This window comes from Musca domestica, unplaced genomic scaffold (assembly GCF_030504385.1).
Source record: "Musca domestica strain aabys unplaced genomic scaffold, Musca_domestica.polishedcontigs.V.1.1 47, whole genome shotgun sequence".
NCBI classification, from domain to species: Eukaryota; Metazoa; Arthropoda; class Insecta; order Diptera; family Muscidae; genus Musca; species Musca domestica.
The window spans coordinates 3182279-3208923 of record NW_026712338.1 but is presented as its reverse complement, the minus strand read 5'-3'; the positions used below and the strand labels follow the sequence as shown (position 1 = coordinate 3208923).

Here is a 26645-nt window from a genome sequence, read left to right as displayed (position 1 = left end):
CGGAATGTACATCAGTTTTAATCCTCGGGCAACTTTCGCTCCCACAGTTGGTTTGACGATGGCGTTGGCAAATGGCATTCCAACAAAGATTTTATTTTCTCCTTTGCCAGCCTAAATATGCCTCGTTTTAATCACATTCACGTAATATGGGTCTAAGTATATGTGTCTTTGAGCGTGTGTGTGTGTGTGTTAGCGTTTTTTGTTCGTATGTGAGGGAGTGTTTATATTGCCATTATACATGCAAATCTAACATCGTATGTTTTTTGTACAAACCTCGCAGTTGCCTAAAGGGAAGCGTACTGTGAATACTTTTCACTTGTGCGTTGTATTACGGGCGACAGGCCGTCGGACGGACGGACCGACCAACCATCCATCCATCTAGCCATGCTACACCTTCAATGCATACGAGGCCATGGGCGGATATACACTTCAGTTCTCACACCTCGCCGCCATCTGCTTCGAAGTTCGCTTTACTTTGAACATTGAAGGCTTGTTCACATGTTTGTTGACAGACATCCTCCTGCAGCCATGGTTGTTGCTTGTGTTTGTGTTTTTGCATGTCACTGAACAGAATTTCTTTTTTCTTGATTTCCACTTGCGAAAAATCGATTAAAATTTAAACAACTGCAATAACATTAGCAGAAACAATAAAACGACAACATCGATACCAATACCAACAGCATTAATGACGAAAAACGAGAGAGTGTGTGTGTGAGTGAAACTTTTGTGTGTGTGTGTGTGTGCGAGAGCAGGAACAACAAGTACATTTGTTTCGTCAGTCGTTATTGTGTTCGTTAAGAAATTAAATTCATTTGATTCGTTTTGATAAGTGCGCAAGGAATGGAGGGCGGTAGGCATCAGGTCTTTGTTGTTGTTGTTATTAGATTTGATTAAACGTCGAGAAGGCTATTTGCCATGACATGCAATTTTCTCAACATTTTTTTGGTGTATATTTTGAATAGTGTGTGGAGGAACCGAAGAAGACACTTGCCATCATTTTTCTTATTTTTTGTAAAAGAAGTCAGTCATTCCTTCAGTTGATTTTGAGTTTTTTTTATAAGCCATGTATTTGTAATTAAAAATTGTAGCCAATTTCCCTTAGATTTTACATAAAAACATATTAGGGATATGTTATGAATATAAATCATATTAATGATTTCTTTATTATTTTCAATAACCCAATAACTTACAAGGACCCAAAAGGAAAACAAAATTGGAAAAAGAAAAATCGTGTATGGAAGAAAATTGGACAGCACCGGTTTTAATAAGTTAAGATTTAGAGATTCCATCATAATTTCATAATTCGAATGATTTCACTTCTCAACAACAAATGCCTCTGAATTCGGTTTGAAAATATTTTCAAAATCTTTAAAATATCATAAAGTGGGCGGCATTATTCTATTGGTGCTTTACCAAAACCTTGAACTTCATAGACAATTTTCTAATACAGGGACTGCTTTCTACTGCGAGTCCAAAAACAGGTAAAAAACAGTAAAGACAGGCCTCTTGTGTGTTTTTGCTGATGATGTTGTGCTGTTAATTACTGTCAACTGAATGGGAGCTTATGCAGAGTGCACTTACAAAGCTATCGCGATGGGCAAGCAGTAATGGCTTAGGGGTCAACCCAACAAAGACAGAGTTGGTTCTGTTCACACGTAAGCTCCAGCCAGATCAATTCATTCCACCTGTGCTGGAAAGCTCTCTTCTGAAGCCAAATATTTAAGCACAATTTAGGACTGTCAACTAAGATGAAACAAAACGTTGCGGAACGAATAAAGATAGGCAGTATTGCACTCCACACCTGCAAAAAAACTCAAAAAGGAAGAGCTGGGGAATCTCTCGTGCTAACATACACTGGATGTATAAAACTGTGCTGTAGCCCATCCTTTCCTATGGAAGACTTGTCTGTTAAAACGTATTAAATTACCGGGTAAATAGCTCAAAACTCCCAAGCGTATAAGGAGCAGCTTAAATTCTTATCTCAGGCGCAACAAGAATTACACCTCTATCAGCCTTAAAATTGATGCTAAAAATCGCGATAAGGCTGTCCGAGCAGAATATGCTGCATACTCCATGAAAGGATCATGCCAGGTTGCTGGTTGAATTAAATTTCAATCCTCATGAACGCAACAACGATTACATATCTCCAACCATTAGGTGTGACAAAATTCAGATACTGATTCCAAGCAGGGACGAGTGGTCCCAACCTACATCTAATCCATTTGCAGATATATACAGACAGATCAAAGAGGGAAGAAGGTGCGAGTGGGGTCGGAGTCGTCTGTGAGCAAAATGGAATGGCATGAAAACGACAGAATTGATTAAAACTATGGCGGATGAATTAACTGAACCGGTGACTGTTCATGTGGATATTCAAGCGGCTCTTAAAGCTATTGAATCTTCAATCAATTAATTCCGATGCAGTCGTGAGGTGTAGAACAGCTCTGGGAAATCTGCACCACCCTATCCGGTCTAGCAGGGTATCTGACCATTGTAGTATTGAAGGAAATGAGTTAGACTCTGAATTGACAATGGTAGGCTCGCAGTCGCCGACACGTTAAAACTCCTATTTGTCATTTTAACAGAGCACCAGCACTACTCTTCAGAGAGGAAGTCGAAGTGTGCTGGTACAACGAACAACGTTGCAAGGTATCAAAACAAATATGGCCAGATATCTACTCGTGTAAAAATCGGTCTCTATTAAACATGAATAAGTCAACGTTACGAATAACTATAGCAAAATCCGATCAAGAAGGTCCAAATTGGATAAATCAAACGTCCCGGCTGTGTGAGGATGAGGAGAGAATGAAACGATCGAAAACCTTTTTTCCTCTGTCCTGCTCTATCTTCGTCATCTAAAATTTCGAAAAAAGGCTTTATTGGCTTTGTTGCTGGAGTTCAAACACAAATCTACGCTTTTCTCTACAATTTCTAATTTTCTTCAAAGATCTATGACCTTTCATCTTTCTCAAGGTATATCCATTCCTCCATTTCTTTTTGGCGCAGGATGATCACAATAACTCCAGCATGGGAAGAATGGCATTTTAAATTTATCATTCCGTTCGTAACACCTCCAAATATTCATCGGAGGCCCCAAAAAAAGTACATATCCGTAAATGATATTCATAATGATGTCCGTCTGTCTGTTGGAATGAAGATTATTTAAGGCTAAACAGTTTGCATTCCTCATTTCCAGTAGAAATCATGCTACACTAGATTGCTACTTGAAATGAGCTATATCGGTCCACATCTACGCATATCACCAATATTCAGTCAAATCAGCTATTATTTGAAATTACTCTCTCTCGGTGGATAGGTTATCCGGTATTGGTCCATCAACATATTGGTATAGCCTCCATATACCGGTACCTCTCCTTATTCGGTATTCTGATTTTAGACACAACTGTAACGCGATTGTTTGAATTGAGTATTTTGAGTTAAAAATGGATTTTTTCTCCGGTGTCGTTTATGTTTTCCTTATATCCTTCCTAGAAATGAACATTTCTGTTTATACCCTCCGCCATGTTGTACCCTACCAAGTATGTATAAATTGCTGATAATCGTAAAATTCTAAGTCGATTTATCGATGTCAGTCTGTCTATCCGTCTGTTGTATTAATGCTATCTTTTGAACGAATTGAAATAGAAGGCTAAAATTTTGCACACATATGTATTTTGTCAGTATGCAGGAATCAGGTTTCAACAAAACTGGCTAAAGGGAGGGATATGCAATGTCTCTAAGAAAATTCGGCCGGAGCCGAAATCAAATTTGGAGAAATCAAACCTGAAATTTGTGGTGGGATTAATTACAGATCACTGAAACATAGGGACCATGGCTTTTAAGCGCGGTGACAACAACTCTGATTACAGTCTTTGCCAAGACGTGGACGAAACTGAACAGGTAGAGCCTTTGCTTTGCCACTATCCAACCTTTTTCGGTGTGGACTTATGGATAAGCACATTCTGCAGGATTTGCTTATAGTTAGTCAGAAGACTTTAGTGGCTAAAGAGGACACTTTTGTCTCTTTGTGGATTACACATCATTTTTATCTTTTTCCGTCCGAACACCAGTGGAAGTGTTGTTATAAGGCAATCTCGCATCCTACCCTAACATCCCTATATTCAGTATTATTACATTTTCTAATGAGATCATTTGAAATTCGATATGTAGAGTTTGTTATGGGTACTAAAACCTGGGACAGAAAATTGCCGTATGAGGTCAATGGCACCCCTTCCAAATATTTGGTATTTTGGCGACTTTAACCACAGTTTAAACAAATTTGTTTGAAACTCGCAATAGATGAGAACCACTGTAGCAGAAAACCGTCTAAAATATTATAAATGCCTTCTAAAATATTATAACCCGACATTTTTATTTGTAAATGGTTTCTTTGGAGGGTATAAAAAATACATTTATTTTCTGTTCAAAGTTCCTCTGTCACAGGCAGCAGGAGGTCTGTTTCTTGTGATTTTGGAAAATTTAAATTGAATTTTGTTGTAGAGTGTTATGCCACTTTACGTGTCAGAAACAAGGTATGACAGGTGTTAGTTAACATCTGTTTTCACACCCTTAATTGTTAAATTAGAAATTCCTATTAGCTAATAAATCACAGCTTGATATTCGGTTTCTAATAAGTTGTAAATACATACCTTGTTTTCCCTCCTAATTTGAATGCTAACTCATGCCACCCACACCCACACACACCTACAAATATGATAACTAATACATCTTATTTTGTTAATAGACACTATGTCTTTAAAAGATATATTATTTTTTCTACCAAATAACTTTGTTCTAATTTATAAATTATGTCCAACGAATCGTTGGATGGTCGGTGGTGTGGTGATTAAATATAAAAGCCGAAAGCGTAAATAAATGAACGTGATTTGATTTGAGCTTTGCCCCCTCACTTTTTATTTCCCGTAGGCATAACAGTACTCATGTATCTGCTTATTCTATTTTCAGTTTGCTTTTCTTTAATCCCTTTTGGGAATATAGGGATGGATCATAGCCGACGGCATAAAACACTGTCGGCGCGAGCAATCATTTATCCGTCATTTTGAATATGAACCAGACTTTGTTCAAAAGTGAAAATAATTTAAGTAGCCCAATTATTTATTGTGGCAGTTGTGGCCTAGTCAGGGGAATCCAATTTACCTATTAATAAATTGTCTGGGGCGTGTGAGATTTGAAAAAAAAAACAACTGAATTAATTTCCCTAAACTATTAATTACATGTTAAATATTTTCAAATATATTCTTGCTATGTACAGCAATTTAGTCGAAATCATAAGGTTAACTTTAAATGTCATATATACTCACACAATAACCAGCTTTGGTGTGGACATAGCAAAACCCTCTTGAAAACCATACAATTAGTTTAGAGTATACCACTTACCAACAGCCGTCAGCTACTAACTAAATACTTGGAGATTATCTTAAGAAGGGATGGCAAATACAAATTTAGTATTCCGCTTTAATTATTCCGTTACTTGTTGTCTTGCCTGAGGTTACCAATGGAAAAAAAGACTCCAAATCTAGTTTGACTTGAAAATTTACAAATTGCCAAAAGGTAATTATTTCAACTTACGTTGTTTTCATACCCTCCACCATACATAGTATGGAGGGTATATTAAGTTCGTCATTCCGTTTGCAACTCATCGAAATAATAATTTCTGACCTAACAAAGTATATATATTCTTGATCAGCGTAAAATTCGTAGACGAATTCCGTCCGTCTGTTGCAATCACGTTAGAGTCAAGCGAATTAATTTAGGAAGCTAAAATGTTCATAGATCTGTCTTTTATTTTAAGGCAGGTCGAGTTCGAATATAACTATACAACTATTTTGATGATTTTAGCTAAATTTTTCAATTGAATTGTCTGAAAATCCACACAAGGAGTTCCTTCTAAGCATTTTACCCTGTTGAAAAGAATTTTCTACATGGAAATAGTTGAAATTAGCGGATGCCTTCATATAAGGGTATATACCAAAGCTTGGTCCTATACTTATAATTATTTGAAATAATGTTTTGTTCTTTCTAACATTTAAGGGATTAAAAAGGGGCTATATCACAATGCAGTCCAACCTGAAACATATTTTGTACAAATGATTCTTTATGTAACCCATTGGACTGCATCAATTTAAAACTCTATCTTAACTTTTGCGGAGTATAGAAGAAAATATTTGAGGCCCTTTGTGTATGTTTAAGCTATATAAAATGGACCCTAAAAAAGTTTGATCCGGGAACCTCCTCTTTTGGGATTTTTATCTACCAACCGAAAAATTTCCCAACCTCTTGATTGTCTAGGGCGCAGTGTAATTACTGACGATAGCACATAGTCCCCGTATGACGTTACCTATGATTTAAGGTTACGGGTTCGTTTAAGGGTTCGGAAGAAATTTCCGATGATATGAATCCTTTTCTTACTATGTTTTCAATTCGCTTCACTATTTTGTATAATACGCATATTACATTTCCTCTTCATATTCGGTAGTTCACTGATTGCAATCCCAATGAATTTTGCATTGGATGGATTATTTCCATATCTAGTAAATTTTTTGGAGTTTCCGACCTCAGGATCGATAGTAATTGCTAAATAGAAATCCTAGAAATATGACTTTAATTTAATTATCAGAGATAAGGTGTCATCGGTTTATAAAAGTTAGGGACCCCATAAATTATGTTAAAAAGTAGAAATCTTTGTCAATTAAATTATGTTACAGTTTTTTACCGAATGAACTTAATTTGACATTTAATGTTTTGAGTATTGTGAAATCAATACCGGCAATGACTATTTAAAAGCACGTTGAGCTTTTAATTGTTTTGATGCTTCGAGAAGTATTTTTTAATCAAAATTGAACATTTTGTTAAGGCAACCATATAACGGCATGTACACCAAATATGCAAAATTTCTCGGGTTTTTTCAATAAGAATTTTCAATTCCAAAGGGCATTCTGAAACAATTCTACATAAAATTCCATATCTCATTTTTCTAGACTTTTCTCAAAATGTTCTTTCTTGAAAACGTTTCCAATGTAATTACAAATAACTAAATGAAAATATGATTTAAATCGGCACAGTCATCCTCAACTGAAGTTTTAATATGCTTTTTTAATTTTTTTTTTTTTTTTTTCATATAGATCTAAAAACCTAACTCGGGATATGACGAACGTTGATCCCATTACCAACGAACAACAATTGATTATATATATATATATATATATATATATATATATATATATATATATATATATATATATATATATATATATATATATATATATATCTATATATATAAAAGAAAGTTGTGTTAGTTACTACGCTTATAACTTAAGAACCGCTGGACTGATTCTAACGATTCATACAAATACGGAATTGTCTCCTGTCCGAAAAGGATAATATACAAAAAAATCGCGTAAAAATGTGATATATTAACATTTTCATTTTGACTTTTGAATTGTACAATAGTAATGTTTTATTTTGCATGATTTTTTTCCATTTTGACTTACTTTTTTCTAATGTACATTTGTAGTGTTTTTTGTATTTTATTTTTGAATTCGAATATTAATACCAATTTATTTAATTGACTTGATTTCTTGAGAACTGAAATAGATGGCGGGTTACATGGAAGTGCAGTACCGAATTATGTGGTGGCGTAACGGAATAGACGATATCGAAATAATTTAACGCGGTCACGCCAAAGTTAAAAGATAAATTATTTTTCAAAATCGCTAAAAAATCAAGAAAAAGAGATCTTATTGCAAAAACTCTCAAATCAGGAACAAATCGAAAAAAAATTTCTATGGAATCGAATTTTAAAATAATAGTACATTCTATTGACAAACTTAAGGAGGATCTTTAAATATTTGCTGTAAAAAATCAGAAAACAAGTTGAAGATTTTTTCAATTTGTTATTCTTCTTTTGTCAATTTTTTTCAATTTGTATTATCATATTGAATTCAGTGGATTTTTTGTGAACAAAATAATGATTTCTATCCTTCCAGAAATTTTTCCCAAACATTCAAGATAACTTAAATCGCTTTTGCAGGTCATGATATCGATCATAACTCACGGATAAGGGTACAAACCGATTTCATATTTATATATCTATCGTATGATTTAAGCTATTTTTGGGGTCATGCCCACTTTTTTCATTTTTGGCCTTATTTGGCAAAATTTGAAATTTCCAGAGTAGGGCCCATATTGGTCTTGACCACATTTATCAATTGATTTGGCTAAAAAATTGTATATACGCTACCCTGGTGTATGGAACCATCATACAGATAATTGTCACCTAGGAATTTATTTAAGTAAAGTCCCCACATTGGAGTATCCCCAAGTCCACTTTCACATCTAATGTGTGTTCAGAAAAGAAAATTTTGTATTCTATTGAATTTGTAACCCCCAAGAGAATATTGGTTGAGAACATAGATTTGGGATGCACATCTATATGAAATAAATTATAAAAACATGGACAAACTACAAATATAAGAAAGTAGCACGGGACAGAATATTTGTTGAATCGTCGTTGAATTATACTATGATAAAAATATGGACTTACAACTTACAATTTACAACCAACTTACAATTTAAATGGCAAATGAAATTAATTCCCATGGGTGTAAAATTGCTATATTTTTGATTTGGTCTCTGTTTGTCATATTGGATTATAAGCGGTAGAAGAAAGTTTTCAATGTAGGTCGATATTTCGGAGTAGTGCCCATGTAAAGGTACCTCCTGATTTTACCATATTTCAAAAGATTTGGCTAAAAATGTATATTTGGGTGGAATCTTACACAAAAATTGCAACATATCTACAAATTTTAGAATTTTCTCCATATAATAGTACCCCCTCAAGTCCACGGCTTAAATATGGGTATAGGTATTTTAAAACACTTTTAATCGACCAGTACGTGAACAGATATCAGTCATATCTGTGAATAATTATACTTTGACAAGTATGCCTAATAGACAAAAACTACAGGCCGGCAACGCGGACCGGGCCAGCTAGTATATATATATATATATATATATATATATATATATATACTAGCTGGCCCGGTCCGCGTTGCCGGCCTGTAGTTTTTGTCTATTAGGCATACTTGTCAAAGTATAATTATTCACAGATATGACTGATATCTGTTCACGTACTGGTCGATTAAAAGTGTTTTAAAATACCTATACCCATATTTAAGCCGTGGACTTGAGGGGGTACTATTATATGGAGAAAATTCTAAAATTTGTAGATATGTTGCAATTTTTGTGTAAGATTCCACCCAAATATACATTTTTAGCCAAATCTTTTGAAATATGGTAAAATCAGGAGGTACCTTTACATGGGCACTACTCCGAAATATCGACCTACATTGAAAACTTTCTTCTACCGCTTATAATCCAATATGACAAACAGAGACCAAATCAAAAATATAGCAATTTTACACCCATGGGAATTAATTTCATTTGCCATTTAAATTGTAAGTTGGTTGTAAATTGTAAGTTGTAAGTCCATATTTTTATCATAGTATAATTCAACGACGATTCAACAAATATTCTGTCCCGTGCTACTTTCTTATATTTGTAGTTTGTCCATGTTTTTATAATTTATTTCATATAGATGTGCATCCCAAATCTATGTTCTCAACCAATATTCTCTTGGGGGTTACAAATTCAATAGAATACAAAATTTTCTTTTCTGAACACACATTAGATGTGAAAGTGGACTTGGGGATACTCCAATGTGGGGACTTTACTTAAATAAATTCCTAGGTGACAATTATCTGTATGATGGTTCCATACACCAGGGTAGCGTATATACAATTTTTTAGCCAAATCAATTGATAAATGTGGTCAAGACCAATATGGGCCCTACTCTGGAAATTTCAAATTTTGCCAAATAAGGCCAAAAATGAAAAAAGTGGGCATGACCCCAAAAATAGCTTAAATCATACGATAGATATATAAATATGAAATCGGTTTGTACCCTTATCCGTGAGTTATGATCGATATCATGACCTGCAAAAGCGATTTAAGTTATCTTGAATGTTTGGGAAAAATTTCTGGAAGGATAGAAATCATTATTTTGTTCACAAAAAATCCACTGAATTCAATATGATAATACAAATTGAAAAAAATTGACAAAAGAAGAATAACAAATTGAAAAAATCTTCAACTTGTTTTCTGATTTTTTACAGCAAATATTTAAAGATCCTCCTTAAGTTTGTCAATAGAATGTACTATTATTTTAAAATTCGATTCCATAGAAATTTTTTTTCGATTTGTTCCTGATTTGAGAGTTTTTGCAATAAGATCTCTTTTTCTTGATTTTTTAGCGATTTTGAAAAATAATTTATCTTTTAACTTTGGCGTGACCGCGTTAAATTATTTCGATATCGTCTATTCCGTTACGCCACCACATAATTCGGTACTGCACTTCCATGTAACCCGCCATCTATTTCAGTTCTCAAGAAATCAAGTCAATTAAATAAATTGGTATTAATATTCGAATTCAAAAATAAAATACAAAAAACACTACAAATGTACATTAGAAAAAAGTAAGTCAAAATGGAAAAAAATCATGCAAAATAAAACATTACTATTGTACAATTCAAAAGTCAAAATGAAAATGTTAATATATCACATTTTTACGCGATTTTTTTGTATATTATCCTTTTCGGACAGGAGACAATTCCGTATTTGTATGAATCGTTAGAATCAGTCCAGCGGTTCTTAAGTTATAAGCGTAGTAACTAACACAACTTTCTTTTATATATATAGATATATATATATATAGAAGAAGAAAATATGTTATATTTTTTAGAAAATGTTAAAATGTGCGTGAGGTACCAAATTTAGTCGACCGAAGTATTCCATTATTTCATGCTCCATCTAATACAAACAAAAATATTGGTATGGACAAAATTACAAGAAAATCGAACATTTATATCCAATTTTATGCGAAATCATATATTCCATATTCATCTCAGGTTTCTGGTTGAGAGAAATATTTAGATATAGCAAGTTGTAAAGAATCGCTGATTTGTTTCGCAAATTATGACAGATAACAGTATTGAAAATTGTGACCCTTTGTGGGTGACGTACCAGAAGGGGTTCGCAGATATATATCATCTTCACGTCAGATCTTGTGTTAGCAAAAATGTTTGTATATGTGAAATTTGAAAAGATTTGGATGCTCATTTCGATGTATTTTGTTTTTCAAAATTTTACAGCAGATCTTGTGTTAGTAAAAATAATGGCATGTGTGAAATTTGATGAGAATTGAATGTTTATTTTGGATTTATATGATCGTTTTGGTTATTCAACATTTTGAACCTTTTTGGGGGAGGTACCAGAAGGAATGGTTCGATCACTACCATAAAGATGGTAGTGATCTGATAGAAATATTGAGATTTGCCAAGTCTGAATAAAATCGGATTTTCAGGAGCTTCATGGATATTCAAAGTTTTGACCCTTTGTGGGGGAGGTACTAGAGGGAGGGGCCAATATATTCCATCTTCATTCTACACCTTGAGTTAATAAAAATATTGTGATATGTGTAATTTGATGACAATCGGACTCTTGAATCACATTTTATAAGAGTTATAATTATTCAAAATCTTGACCCTTTGTGGGGGAAGTACTTGATGGAGTGGACCCATATTGTCCATTTTCGCTAGATCTACTAGATCTTCTTTCGATGAACACGTTTTGGCCGTATCAAAAAATCGATAAAAACAGTTGTTATATTGTAAGGACCCTATTCTGTAACTTTTTAACGATTTCCTCATTCCTCTTTTATTTTACAAAAGAATCATTTGTTTATTTTGTTTTTGTGACAATAACAAGATTATTTAAAAGTTACAGAATAGGTTTACAGAGTTCAATTATTTCAACACACCATTGTTTTGTTTGCCTCATGGATGAATTAAACTGGCGATCTTCCGACGAATATAAATCGTCGTTTAACGATTTGTATCAACGTCGGCAAACTCGTCATATTTTCAGATTTTGGTTTGTTTGCTGTCGGATATGTACACTCTGTGTCTCCATTACATATTACTTGGTATGTTGAAAGTAAGTAATTTTGTAGTGCAGTTTTTTTATAACAACTCATTAACAATTGCCATTAACGGAGAGCGTGTATATTTGCCATTTTGTATGACCTACTAATAATGATACCCTCTTCATTATTTGCAATGCTGAAAATGACACATGCCGCTCCACAATTTTCCTGGGTAATCTCAGTTCACTGCGATATAAGTGCTATTGGACTGCCAAAGCTCACCAATACAAAAATTTGTCTTTTTATAATTTCACAATATTAAAAATTGTCTTCGTCGATTTATTTATCATTTTGTTTCCCCCTTTATATTTTCAGGGACAAATGGATTACTTGTTGTAAGATTGGTGACGAAGCTACTATCAAAATTGAGAGCAACCAAATAAGAAGACAGCAGCAACAAAAATTCCTTTACACAGCATATTTTCTACAACCGCATTCTATATGTAAAAAATGAAAAAGTTCACATTCAGAGGTGTTCTTGATGGATTTCGAAATACGGTTCAGCCACAAACAGCACGACAAGAGCAGGAGATTCATGAAACACTACGACCAGAACATTTTGCGGTTAAGAAGGTAGGAGAGCTGCGAACGGTTTGTGTTCAAAGTGAAAATATAAACAAAGTCACATATGTATGTATGTGTGTGTGAGAAAAGCGATACTCCAATCAAATTGGCTATAGTTGGCGTTTGTTTTATTTGGTAGTGATTCGAACTAGGCTATCATAAGACACACGCGGCTATGGCCGATTTTAAGACAACCAACGTTTTTTGTGTTTGTTTTGCATAATCGTATTTGTTTCATCTTTCAAGATCTTTATTAATTATTAATTTATTATATTTTTAAATTTCAATCGATTAGACCTTTCGTCATGGATTTCCTTATTCCCCATCGGCATTCGCATTTGATCCTGTACAACGGCTGTTAGTCATTGGCGACAAATCGGGCAGTCTAAGATTGTATGTAGAGCCTTAATTATGCGATTCCATTTACTTATGTATTTTTCCTTTTATTTTCGGTTTTGTTTTGATTATTTTCCGAAGATTGGGACGTCCTGGCGTGGATACCCATGTTAGTCATGAAGGCGAATCTGCTTGCGCCGTCATTTTATCCGAATTTATTGTCAACGATGGCAAACTGGTAACTGTGACCGCTGACGATACAATACATTTGTGGAATATACGCCAAAAAGTACCTCAAGTCATACAAAGTTTAAAATTCCAACGAGAAAGGTAAGAGGAAAAAATCACATTGACATTTATGATTGTATTTTCATTTTTTCGTGATTAATTTTTGAGAGATGTGGCAAGGAAACCGAAATCCGCTCTTGTCACAAAACTATTAACACAAATATTAAGTACTATTTCATATTCAACTGATCCTTCAAAATTTCGGTCTTGAGAAAGTAGGATGGAGTGTGATGTTTGAGCTTCCTCTGTCTGTATCGAATACAAAATATCCATCCATCCAACATTGCAATGATAGGGTAGTTTAGATAGCCAGGTGATGCTTTTAGAAAACGTTAGGGCCTCTATCTCCAATTTATCACCTCGGCTTCATAATCAATGTCATCAGTGATCAGGATGACATTTTTACAATTTTCACGTAGGGTACCTGTGCTGCCTTTCGTCAATATGCCAACCGCTATTCTTATGTCTGACCTGGTAATTGATAGTAGGGAGCAGATTTTTCTTCTTGAGATTCCTGGCCAGATGACTTTTGATACCCTGCAACCGGGTTTCAAGTGTCATCTCCTACCAGCTTGTTTGATGAGAGTCTTTTCGAAGCATCTGCTACAATAGCTTATCGGTGGTTTGAGGGGCTTATCAATATAATTCCCCTACTATTTTGCTATATCTTAAGACCCAATGATACTCGTCAAACCTACATTATAGACTTGTAAAACTGACGGGTCACCTCGTTGCAGTTTCCAGCTAACAATTAAAAACTTCTTCGTCGCCTGTTAGGCAACGTAATTTGAAACATTTTATTTATAATTCAAGAATTCCCTTTGAAATTCGTAACATTTCAACCGTAACTCAAGAATTCAATTTGGAATTCCCATTATTCAAAAGAAATTCTCGAATTACAATAAATATTGTTCTGAATCTTAGTATTCGCCGGCCATACTGAAACTCTATGGCTAACCACGGACGCAGTAATTACATTATATAGGACTAAGAAGATCTGTTTGTTCTGCCCCAATTGCGGTCGGCTAACGACTTGAAGACTTTGCTTCTTGTTTTCATGTTTTCGAAAATGGCCACTAGGTTGCATTGGTGTAATTAGTTGTTGGAATTCTTTTTTCAGCGTTAGAAATGTCCACTTGTATTCTCATCGCATTCCATCCCTTCAAATATTTTTTATAGACTCGGTGACGAAAACTTTACTTAAAAGCGATTGCTGATAGGAATGTGATATCGCTTTCTAATATAACAATGAATAAAGAAACTGTTCCACTTGTGAATGACTACCAGGCGTGTCACTTTCGACACTACTAAAAGTTACTTTAGCGATGGGACTGGAGAAATGGTTTTGTGAAAAACATAATTTGTCAGACTTTTATCTTCCTTGAAGTCATGTAGTAGTAATGACATATTGATAGAAACATAAGATGATAACAAAACCATTGATTTTGAATATTGCCAATTATCGTTAATATTTGCAGGGATCTGGTAAATAAAAATGAATTGAATCTCTTTCTTTGGCGAGTATGTATATTCTTATATTGGCTGATATGATCAGGAGCTTAAGAAGTAAATACGAGTAATTTTTGTCATCTTTAGTTCAACGTTTTGTTAGCTTTATTCCGTTTAACCTTAGAATTGTTGTCTCAACAGGAATTAAAGAAAATCTCGTCCTAGAGCTGTGAGTCATCTTTGCTCTAATGTTGGCTTTAATCTTTTTCAATTGCCACAAGTGAGAACATATCTGGTACAAATATATATTTTCTTCAAAATATTTGAGTCTTTACAAGGCGAGTCTTTACAAGTTTCTAAGGCTAGATGTTTACCTTAGAAACATGTAAAGACTCACCTTCTCAATTACACCGAATATGTAGAGTTTTACAGATATTTTATATTTGCTTCTCTAGGGGCAATGTCTGTATCGACGCCAAAAGTCAGAATAAAAAACCCTTTTAGGTAAATTATGCCCAACAAATTCCGTTGGTCCGAAATAGTAAAAGCAACTACCTACAAATGTAGAACAGGATCTAATTTAATGCTAAGTGTCCTTATTAAAGCGCCAACAAGGCGAGACAAAAACGAAGCTAATTATTTCGTAAGGATACCGAAATTTTAGCTAACATTTCATGTTATTTTTGTTGGTTATTAGGTAAGCATTGGGGCGTTGTGATATAATTGATATTTCTTATACGATTGCTTATTTCACGACCACAGCCAATGGCAATGTGAACTTTGCAACCTTTTTTAAGATACAACAAAGATTGAACGTAATTACATATTAATGACCTATAGGCGACCGCCAGGAGGGTGTATGTTCCAAATACAAATATTCGTAACAGAGAGACTTACTACGCATATTTGTCATTGAGAAACGTCACAACGTCGTCATATTTGATGTTAATTGTTTTACCCTGCGATAATAAGTTGGGGCGTAATATAAAAATTATTATAACTTGGGAGGGCTTGTTTACATGGAAACTACTTGTAAATAAACAAAAGAGAAGAAATAATAAACCTCCATAACCCACCATTCTCGCAATGGTAAACGTTTTGTGTTTCTGTGCGTAAAAATGTGTGACATTGTGTTCTACAAATATGTTCTAGTTTGTGCACATGTTCATTAATCCACTAATTGAATGGTAGTCTACGACAGTTGAAGACAGGAATTTTCAAAATTTAAATGCTGTTCTAAGACAAGATTTTTCCCAACATTACCTAGAATACAGTTTAACCAGTTTAAATAAAACAACTTTTGATTCTAATTATAATTCTGTTCTTGAGTCGATTGAATCGCCATTTTCCCGTTCTTAAAAGGGAAACTACTAGTTAAGCCTGCACAAAAGGAAACACTTTTTATATATTTTTCCAAAATTTAATAATGTGATACTACATTTTTGGAGAGGATTCGTACGAAAGTAACAACATAAAAGGGACTATTGTATTACCATTTCCTATCATACATACGTATACCCCATGTATATATATCATATTTATATACATGGGGTAAACGAATCGTACGAATCTTGTCCAAAAATGTAGTGTCACATTATTAAATTTTTGAAAACAAAAAAAATTACTGGCGTTACAAATATTATTTAGAAATAAGAAAAATATTTATAAAGTTTTAAAAGTATAATTTTGCGGACCCAGTCTTTCTGAGCAAGGAGTCAATATCTACAAAGTTTAAAAAAAAAACAAGTGAACAATTTTCTTATCTGACCGCAGACCGTTTATGTAAATATACTTTGACTTTTGTTATGATTATTCAAACTGTTGACCCTTTATGGGGGAGGTTCTGAGGGAGTGGGTCAATGTTGTTTATGTCGCATTTGACATGAGTTTGATATAAATATTACGTCGCGCCGATAAATTTCAAATTTACATCTGGTTGAGTGAAATATTTGGATATACCAAGAATGCTTATTTCGCATTTTATGAGCGTTTTGATATTCAAACATTTGTAAGGGAGATATTTTATGAGAGTTTCGTTACTCAAAATTTTGACCGGTTGTAGGGTAGGTATCAGTAGGACTGGTTCGTTTTATGTGTTCTTCATACCAGAGATTGCGTTGGTAGCAATAGTGATATGTTCGAAATTTCTAAGACAATACGATTCTCATTTTCACGTTTTATAAAAATTATAATTATTCAAAATTTTGATCCTTTGTGGAGGAGGTACTTGATGAAGTGCTATTGTTAGTTTTCGCACCTGAAGTTTGCACAAAATTAGGTTATTATACTATAAGGTAAATTATTTTCCTTGAAAAATTTGATTTTTTGTGTGGGAGGTACCAGAAGAATAGACCGATATTGCTTATCTCCGAACTCGATCTAAGCTTGACAATAACATTATGATGTACCATGTTTGGCAAAAAAATTGGATACTTCCTTCAATTGGGCGCACCAGCTAGGGGTGTCCACCCCTAGGTTGGCCCTAGGTTCTAAAACCGCAATTTCGATAAATGATATGTACCCTCTGTAGCCATATGGTCATATGGAAAACCGAACACGTACACTTAATTGATAAAAGAGGTTTTATGTGTACATAGTAGGATGCTAAAAAAACTTGTTTATATGCCAGAGAAGACAACGAAATTATAATTATTGTTGTTAAGCTTTCGCAAACATAAAACTCGAAATTGCAGAAAAAGACGTCAATTTGTAAAAGATACAATGCTCCCTAAGGAATAATCGGACTAAACTTTTTCCTTACTATAGTAATACCTTGGCTCCTCTCCTCGAGGCAAGTAACTAAGTTCAAGATTCTGGAGACCATTGAAATGCCTCATTAGCTATCGAGGATTAACACAAAGTATTGAAATGTGTGGTCCGTCAACGTTAGTGCTACGCAGTGGAAAAATATTCAGTCCCCCCTTAGAACCACAACAGCGTGCCTCCTCATGACATCTGTCGACCATCTACATGTGGAGGCGAAGGTCTTAGCGGCGCGACAGCATAATAAAATGCTGTCAATGCAATACCTGCTTGGGTGTTACCGATAGAGCCATCCGAATCACTATCTGGTGGATAGGCAACCTCCGCCCAGGCACGTAAGGAAAGACCTTTATGATCTATTCAGTATCCGTATCTGTATTCACCATCCCCCTCCCATCGCACCTGAAGAGCGAGAGCTGCCCCGACAAACCCGAGTAGTTTTGGCTCAACTAAGATCCGGATGGTGCAGCGGCCTTAATTCCTATTGGACCCGGATCAACAGTGATGTGCAGAACATCTGTCCAGTTTGTGGCACAGGACCACATGACACGTTGCACCTTTTTCGCTATCCAGCCAAACCTACTCACCAGTCTTCTTGTGGACCCAAACCGTACAGGTTGCATGCTATTTGAGACTGGACTAAAAGGCAGAATCCGATTGAGAAGAGTCAGATCGAACACAGCAGTATGAGTTGCTACAATAACAACAACAAATTATTAAAATCATTCGTCTAAGGATTAAATTAAATACTTGGCATTTTACGGTAACTATGAACCGATATGACCCATATTTAATATCAAAGATTCCAAAACGATTCATAATGTTTTTGTCAAATTTCAAAGATCTATATCAAATGCTGGGAACCCTTTTGTAATTCGGATCCACTAACTAGTGCCATCGCCCAATTAATTTCTCCACTCTGAGTTTGTTTTACAGCGTAACATATAAAAGTGAAACATAGCTGAGTTTTTTTTTTTTTTTTTTTTTTTGCCCATTAAAAGACATAAATAACTAAGAATAGAATTGACCAAATAATGAAATAATTGTAAAAAAAGTCAACAGTGTTCTCTGCTCTCTTTCTGTAAAAAAAAAACAATGAGCTTCGATCATTTATTACGGGAGAATAACGGTTTTCGTCAGTGAGTGTCTTCCAACGCGTGTGATAGTGCTTGTTTGTAAAGAAAAAATTAGTGGTGGCGTCAACTTAATAATCGATTTAAGTAAACTAAATTTAATACTTTTGGAATCAGAAATATTTTATAATAGTAAATAACAGTCTAAAGATCATTTTATAATTAAAAAATATACAAATCAAGCATTTTTCTGTATTATTATTTAATGCCGACATTAGGAACAGAAAAAAAGAGATTTGCCAGTAATCGGCAGGGGGTGCCGATTACTAGAAAAATATCATTTTTGACCAATTTCACCAAAACTTGAGGAAAGTATTAAAAAATAATCCAAAAACTACTCAAATAAAAAAATGGTTTTGAGTTGGCAGTTGCTTTTATTTGTGCTTTTTGACCAACTTTTCAAAATTAAGTAGGTTTTTTAAATCAGCTATTTGACGTTTTAGATAGCGGTGGCATTTTTGAAAAAAAAAAAATGTTGGCTATTTAAAGAAAAATATCAATTCACAAATTTTAAATATAAGAAAGGCACTTTTTTTTCTTTTTTTATTCAATCACATTTTTATTTTAATTGAAAATCTATACGTTACTGAATGTAATGATAATTAAATAAAACACTATTTAAAACGAAATTAATTTCAAATTCTGGATTAAACTGTAAATTATTAATATAGCATTGTTTTATACTATTTGAAATAAAAATATATATAAAAGTATACAAAATAATATTTTTTTACTGAAATACCATATGCCGACTACTGGCAAATAGACATGCCGAGCATTGGAAAATGGTGTCGACTACTGGCAAAAAACTACTATTTTAGTAAAATTGCAAATTTTGCCAATTTAATAAACTAAACAAAATTTGGAATCTGAACAACTTTATTTTTTAGCAGTTGAAAGATTTCACTCAGAATGTTGAAAGATTGAAAAATCAAAAATCCTAAAAGTGCCGACTTCTGGTACACTTACCCTATATGGCGAAAAAAGTCTACTGAATTGTGTTAAATTGAATTGTGTTAAACTTATATTGACATATGACCTTTTGTAATATTGACTCAACTGATTATTATTCCTTCTCATTTCCGAATTTATTTCAATTATCTATTGATTTTATAAAACTTTTCTCGTATTCTTACAGAGTAACATGCATTCACTTAGCAGTGGCAAGCAAATGGTTGTATGTCGGCACAGAAAAAGGCAACATTCATGTGGTCAATATAGACACATTTGCCCTTAGCGGTTATGTTATTAATTGGAACAAAGCAATTGAATTGTACGTGTAAATTGTGCAGCAAAAGAAAATCGGTTCTAAAAGATTTGTTTTCGATTTATCTTCATTTCAGGGGTAGAGCTACTCATCCTGGTGCTGTGATTGCATTATGTGATAATCCAATAGATGCAAATAAGGTCAGTTAATTTTATGGCGATTTTTATTAATTTGGTCATAATGGCTTGCTTTGGAATATTTTTCAGTTATTACTTGCATACGAATGCGGTTTGCTGGTCCTGTGGGATTTGAAGGGCAAATGTGCCGAAATACGATGGGTTTCTTCGGATCCAGTCAAGTCAATAGCATGGCATTATGAAGGAAAATACTTTGTATCCTCGCATAAAGATGGTTCCATATGTTCATGGCCCATGAGGCCGACACCAAAACCTCAGTCTTTAGTATATCCTCATGGTAAGTCTCTTATTCATTTGCTGTTCTAATCCGTTCTTATCATTCTCTTCTCTTTCATATCATTCTCTTTTAGCCAAAACATCCAGAGAGGGTACAATAGAAAAATGCAATCCCATTTTCAAAGTTGATTTGAAAGCCTCTCAATCTGGGTAAGACATCATTTTCATTTGAGTTCATCTAAGAGAAATTCCACAAACATATTTCTTACAGAGAAACCTTTACGATTTTTTCGGGTGGCATGCCAACGGAGAAGGGAGCAAAATCGAACTGTATCACTGTTATGGTGGGGAAAACCACCACCGTTTTAGAAATGGAACATGCTGTTGTTGATTTTATAACTCTTTGTGAAAACCCTTGGACGAGTGGTAAGTGCCAGTAGAGACGACCTGTGGTCTTTGCTAGTGTGTATGTGTCATTGTTAAAGATGTTAACTTGTTTGTTTGTCTTTTTCCGTATTTTTTTTTGCTTCAACAGAAACACAAGAACCATATGCGATAGCAGTACTCCTGCAGTATGATTTAGTATTAATAGACTTACTTACACCCGGTTTTCCATGTTTCGAATCGCCTTATCCCATGGACTTACACGAATCACCTGTTACATATTGCACTTACTTAACTGATTGCCCCTCGGATTTGGTTCCTGCTTTTTACTCTGTTAGTAGGCTTGCAATTAATATCCATAGTTGCAATATCCGATTTATATTTAGTGCTCCGAGTGTGTAAATATTTTTGTTTGTACGTGTGTGTGTTTTAGGTTGGCCGTACTACGACATCCAAAAAAACTGGTTTCTCCGAAAGGGAATGGCCTGTATCAGGTGGAGAATGGTCGCCAGCGTCTTGTAGTTATGCCGAAATAGTCATAACAGGTCATCAAGATGGCACCTTAAAATTTTGGGATTCTGGTGCGGGCTCATTACAGGTAACTTTTTCCCCTGTATAATTCAAAAGCTTTGATAACCAACGCTACTAATTGTAAATGTTTTAGATTTTGTATAAATTAAAAACGGCAAAAATATTTGAAAAATCCAAATCCATACAAACGGACAGCAGTACAGAACATCCCCTGGCCATTCAATTGATTCACCTTTGTTCAGTGTCAAGACGTTTGTGCGTTGCCGGTGCTATGGGCCAAGTAATTTTATTTAAATTTCGCAAAGTTGAAACGACTTCAGAAGTGCTGGTTCTGGAGATTCCAATACTCTTTGAGAACTTTGACGATATTTATGGTACTAGTCCTGAATGTGATTTTATACCACATCAAGTTCAAAAAACCGAATCTAGTGAATCCGATAAGGTAACATTTAAAGAATGAGTTGTCAGGATTGTTAATTCCCTATATGTGTGTGTATTTTTCTATATCTTTCAGACGGATAGCTTATTACGTGTAAAATCAGGAGCACAAAGGAAACCTCCTGGGTTTCAGTCACAATTAGTCTGTTTGACAACCGGTCCAAATAAAAGAACTGTTCAAGTGACTTCATTATGCATCAGTTCCGCATACGGATTGTAAGTATTGAATTTTGAAATAATTACGAAGCATTGGAAATTTTTCGAGGGCAAGAGAGATCAGGAACTGCCACACTGAGAAGTACAGACATTTTATATAAAATTACGGATCCACTTACCCGATATAGACAATCCACTAACCCGATATTAACAACATCTGTTAAATTTAGAACAACTTTAGTTCGCGTAGCCGGTTAAACGTACCCAGAAGAGAATATCTCTCTGGACTCAAAGAAGGTATTAGCACAAATTGTAACATTTTGTAAAGGTAAGAGTGTCAGTAATAATTTGGCATCAATTTGGTTTATCCCCCATAATGGGCTATTTTTCGACTTTTTGGGGGTTTTATAAAAAATCCGGGTCCAAGAAATCGATCATTTGACTATAATTTCCGAACCGTGACCACTTACCCCATCATGTGACCACTTGTTGGATAAGCTTTCCAACGATACCTATATTGTCTATATCGGGTAATTGGATCCGGTTAGAGTCGGGGTTTTGAATCCGAAATTTAGGGTCAAAAGTCTGCGGTCCCGGGTCCGTCCCTCCAAAAAAATAGTTTCCCGGGATCAGAGAAAAAATGTCTACCACTGGAAAAAATGTCAAAAAAAATTAGAGAGTTTTTACTAAACTGGAGTTAAGCCAACTCCTTATATTAACATACATCAACATAAAAACAGCCTTTAACAAAGTTGAACTAAATACATAATAAAAATTATGAAAAAAATTATAACAATCATCGCTAATCATTACCTGTGTTCAATCGAGCGAATATGGCAACTACAAGCATAGATAAGGATATAAAAGAAAAAATAAATAAAGTTATTCTATGAAAAACAAACAACCATTGAAATAACTAAAAATAAAAATAACAAATAATAACCCGCAATCAGCAACTCAATAAACAGAAAAATTTTTCACAACACCTCTTCGATTCGAGGCGGTCGTTTCACAAGAAAGATATGTCGTCAACTAAAGACAAAAGTCTTGGAAACGGCAATTGAGCAAGCTTTTCATTTAAGGGACAATTAACATTCTTAGTAATACTGTAAAGCAGGCGACATCTGCCAAGAACATACCAAAAATACCTTATAACAAACTGCGAGACACGATTACTACGGCACATTTTTTTCTGAATTATAGTTGCAATTGTGTAGTGAAGTGAAAATGTCTATATATCTTTTTTTGGAATATACGAGTAATGGTTACCAGGCAAGCTACTCCTCCAAAGTCCGTCGGACAAACTCTACCTGCGTGTGAGTAATAACGTCGTTGTGTCATTCCAGTTAATTGTTTTATAAGAATACCTTCTTGAGAAATTCTACAGAAACCTTTTTATGTGCAAGCCTCTTGGCTTGATATAACATGTTTTTCAAATGTCAGATCGTAAATCTCTTCTAAGTTACTCAGATAATTTGTAAGAAATATGTTCATTAAATTATGTTCATTTTAATGAATTTTGCTCACAGATTCTCCGAACGAGCTAAGTGAACTCGTGTTTTTTAACGCTCTTAATAATGTATTTTATTTATTTTTTCTAGAATGGCTTACGGCACAGAATACGGACTTGTAATAATAGATATTATACAGAAAGTCTGTTTACTGAGCATTGCTTGTCCTGACCTATATGGTGCTCATGATCCCTATTCCCGTACACCAAAAAGTCCCAAACGCATTGAAACAAAAGACGATCAAAGTCGTTCGCCTAGCTCCGATCAGGTAAGCCAGACATATCTTTTTTCTTTTCTTAATTGTGATTTTGTGTAAAATTGATGCTGTTTAAATCGAAAAAAAAAATAATAACTACTATTATAATTATTTTTATTATTACTATTACTTCAAATGTTATTATTTGTGTTTTCAATACCAATATTATATACATATATTTCTTAAATTTTCTAAATTCTAAATTGCATTCTGTAGTTCTTTAAGGCAGCATTTAAAATGAAAAAAAAAAAAACAAAAGCATTTGTAATACTTTAGTTTATTGAATTTGCTTCTTTGTGCGTATTAACATTTTTTTAGTTATTTACCTACTTACATATGCATATATCTCCTCCTTTGTTTGTTTTCCGCTATGATTTAGTTTGTTTAGTATTATTGAAAAATTGGTAGATACTTAGAATTGAATTGGTAACTTATTTATGATTTTTTTAACATGTAACTTTTCCTCGACATTTTTCTTCCTTTCCGATTGGAATGTTTTTTTTTATATTTTGTTTTTATATTTATGTTTGTTAATGTCATATTTTCCATTCAATATTTAAAGTGGAAGTGCATAGTCCCTCCTTAGTCCAAGAGAAACCAAACACAACATTTCGAAATGTAGAAAATAATAAATGTGCCCTTTTATTTCCGCAAAGTAATTGAAAATGTAAACCTCCATTACTGCAATATTGCTAAACCTAATACACAGATGCAAATGTGTATGCCTGCTTAATCTTAGCAGTTGTTATAAATGTGGCTTGAATAACCTAATTCTGCTGAACCAATGATATATGAACCATTTGATGTACACACCCACATATACAACGCTGATGTATGTTACCGTTTTTTTTTTTTTCAAATATGAGGTACATCATCGATTGTGTCCATAATTCCCTAATCGAAAATAACCCGCTTAGCCCTAGCCTAATTAAGAAGACACTCCCACACAGAAGTGGGTTGTAAGCAGTTGAACTTTGTTTTAAAGTTAAATGCATTTGTTGAGCTACTGCGCCCCTCCCAATCCCCCATCCACAATCGTTATAATTGTATTGTTTAGGGCATATTTGATATAGATTAACAATAATTAACATCTCTACATTTGTAATTGTTGTAGTACTATGTGTTTGTGAGCCGAAAACAACCCGCATGAATTTACTTAATATTTCCAAGCACAAACCCCTAAAGAAAATACTTTTCTCAAAAACCCCAAGTAACAAAAATCCCGTCCTTAAAACAAACTAAAAATATTTTGTTGTTGCACCATCGAGAAATGATCACTTCACCTTCTATTCTATTTCTTCTTCTTCTTTGAAGACTATCCTCTTATTCTACTCACTTACTTCACTTCTCTATCAGTCTATTTTCCATTCTACTTATTCTAATTCTGTTCAAATCTACCTCTTAACGGAGATGTAAATACATAGATATCAATTTGAACTACTAACCATCACCTGTGAAATCTGTTTTTTTTTTGTTATTAAAACTCTTTTAGTGCCTTGAATGAATTCTTTGGAGAAAATGATCCTTGTGATATTCACGCGATTTGTGGCAATAAAATGTATGAATACATACATAGATAATATTAAAAGTAGCCAGCGGCCACTTCATGTCACAAAAAGTGTTTCATATTACATAGTTATGAATCAGGCTTTGAAGTTGTCTTTTTATTTAAAGGGGGGTTCCGTCAGTTATTCGTTTTATTAGACGCAACGTATCTACGTTCGAACGTCCAGAAGATATAAGGTATATCCCCCTTTTCGTACAACATTGGTCACGTAAATAGAAATGCTTGATCTCTTCTAAATCTAATGCTTCAAACAACACAGGATTTATCCCATGATTCTAAATAAAGCTGTTTTAAAATGATATGAGATATGGAGTTTTTCTTCACGAACTCCATCCAAGTTAAGTTAGAGTATTGTGGCTTTTGAGTTTCGAGTGACTGGAATGAGAATGACTTATATTTTGCCCCAGCTTATATTAATCCTAATATGTTGAGAAATGTAATTTTGGCGCTGCCTTCGGTGCCAGTAAACACTGACATATAATTTTTTTTTGAAATAGTGGTTACTTTGGGTATTGTAGCTGTGCATCCACGGTGTAGTCAGCGTGTCGTCCTTAGCCATTTTCGTATTCTAACTAACTGAAGAATGACCGGGCAGAATTTGCTTACCAGTAGCCTCTGTTCCACTCTGATAAGAGTTGGACAGTGGCAGAATTTGGAAGTCATGGCTTTTATGTTGCAGTGTCCTGTAATTAGGCCTACCACAAGCTTCAAGTCCAGCTTCGTCATGGATATGAGTGACCTTGTTCTCCTTTCAGAGTTCACCAGCCAAATCTTTTTGGAGACATTATATCCCCTTCCAGTTAGCCAGTTCTGTTAAAATCTCCCACGATAGTGCTTATGCAGTACTTGGAAGAATTGGCATAAGGGTGGCTTCACTGGGAGCTCCAATTCTTCCAAGTACTGCACTCTACATCTACTGTACTCTAGATCTACTGACTCAGATCCGCGTCTGGCCAATTCATCGGCCGATTCATTGCCAGATATGTTGCAGTGTCCAGGGACCCAACAGAGTGAGGGGCACAGTATATAATAATTTTGTACAGATGTACTTGTGCACAAAGATAGGAGGGATGACTGTTAGTAGCGTAAGTGACCGTAATATATTTTGTAGGTTGTTTTTGACATGACTTTGCGGTCAGGTCCCACTAACGGCAAAATGTATTACATTTTTGATCATAGCCGCTACCAGACCACATTGCGTGTATGTGGGAATGGGTCTAATCAGCTAATGTGTCATTTTCAAACCCCATTTGGAGCATATTGTCCTCGTTCATTTGTGAGCGTCTGTCTCTTATGTAGGATTATTAGCGTTAGGACTTATTCTTGTCTTGCTAGATGTGTGTGATTTTTAGAGAATTTTTATTTAACAGAGGATCTATTTTAACTCTCCTATTTTAAGTATCTATTTGTTAAGGAGAGCACAGGACTGCTCTCATGTTCCGTTCTATGGCTCACTGCTTATCTGCCATCTGTTTCTTTGCTATTTACACGAAGGTACATGTTCCATTTGATATTGTATCAAAATTTCATGTTGAAATCTTGAAACTTTTTGATGGAGCGACAAGACTCAATAGAACATCAAATCATG

General features: G+C 34.4%; 1 protein-coding gene across 1 annotated transcript in view; it reads left to right on the top strand.

Moving 5' to 3' along the window:
- The window catches only part of LOC101895597 (syntaxin-binding protein 5), a 103930-nt gene that overhangs the window by 42414 nt on the left and 34871 nt on the right, over nt 1–26645 (top strand). The window contains exons 2-14 of the mRNA XM_005179334.4: nt 12377–12634; nt 12921–13018; nt 13103–13291; nt 19733–19867; nt 19938–20001; nt 20068–20275; nt 20349–20424; nt 20486–20640; nt 20750–20931; nt 21032–21196; nt 21263–21571; nt 21644–21783; nt 23325–23502. Coding sequence (XP_005179391.2) covers nt 12512–12634; nt 12921–13018; nt 13103–13291; nt 19733–19867; nt 19938–20001; nt 20068–20275; nt 20349–20424; nt 20486–20640; nt 20750–20931; nt 21032–21196; nt 21263–21571; nt 21644–21783; nt 23325–23502 — 2022 coding nt within the window. The 5' untranslated portion in view covers nt 12377–12511. The remainder of the gene's footprint in view (nt 1–12376; nt 12635–12920; nt 13019–13102; nt 13292–19732; nt 19868–19937; nt 20002–20067; nt 20276–20348; nt 20425–20485; nt 20641–20749; nt 20932–21031; nt 21197–21262; nt 21572–21643; nt 21784–23324; nt 23503–26645) is intronic.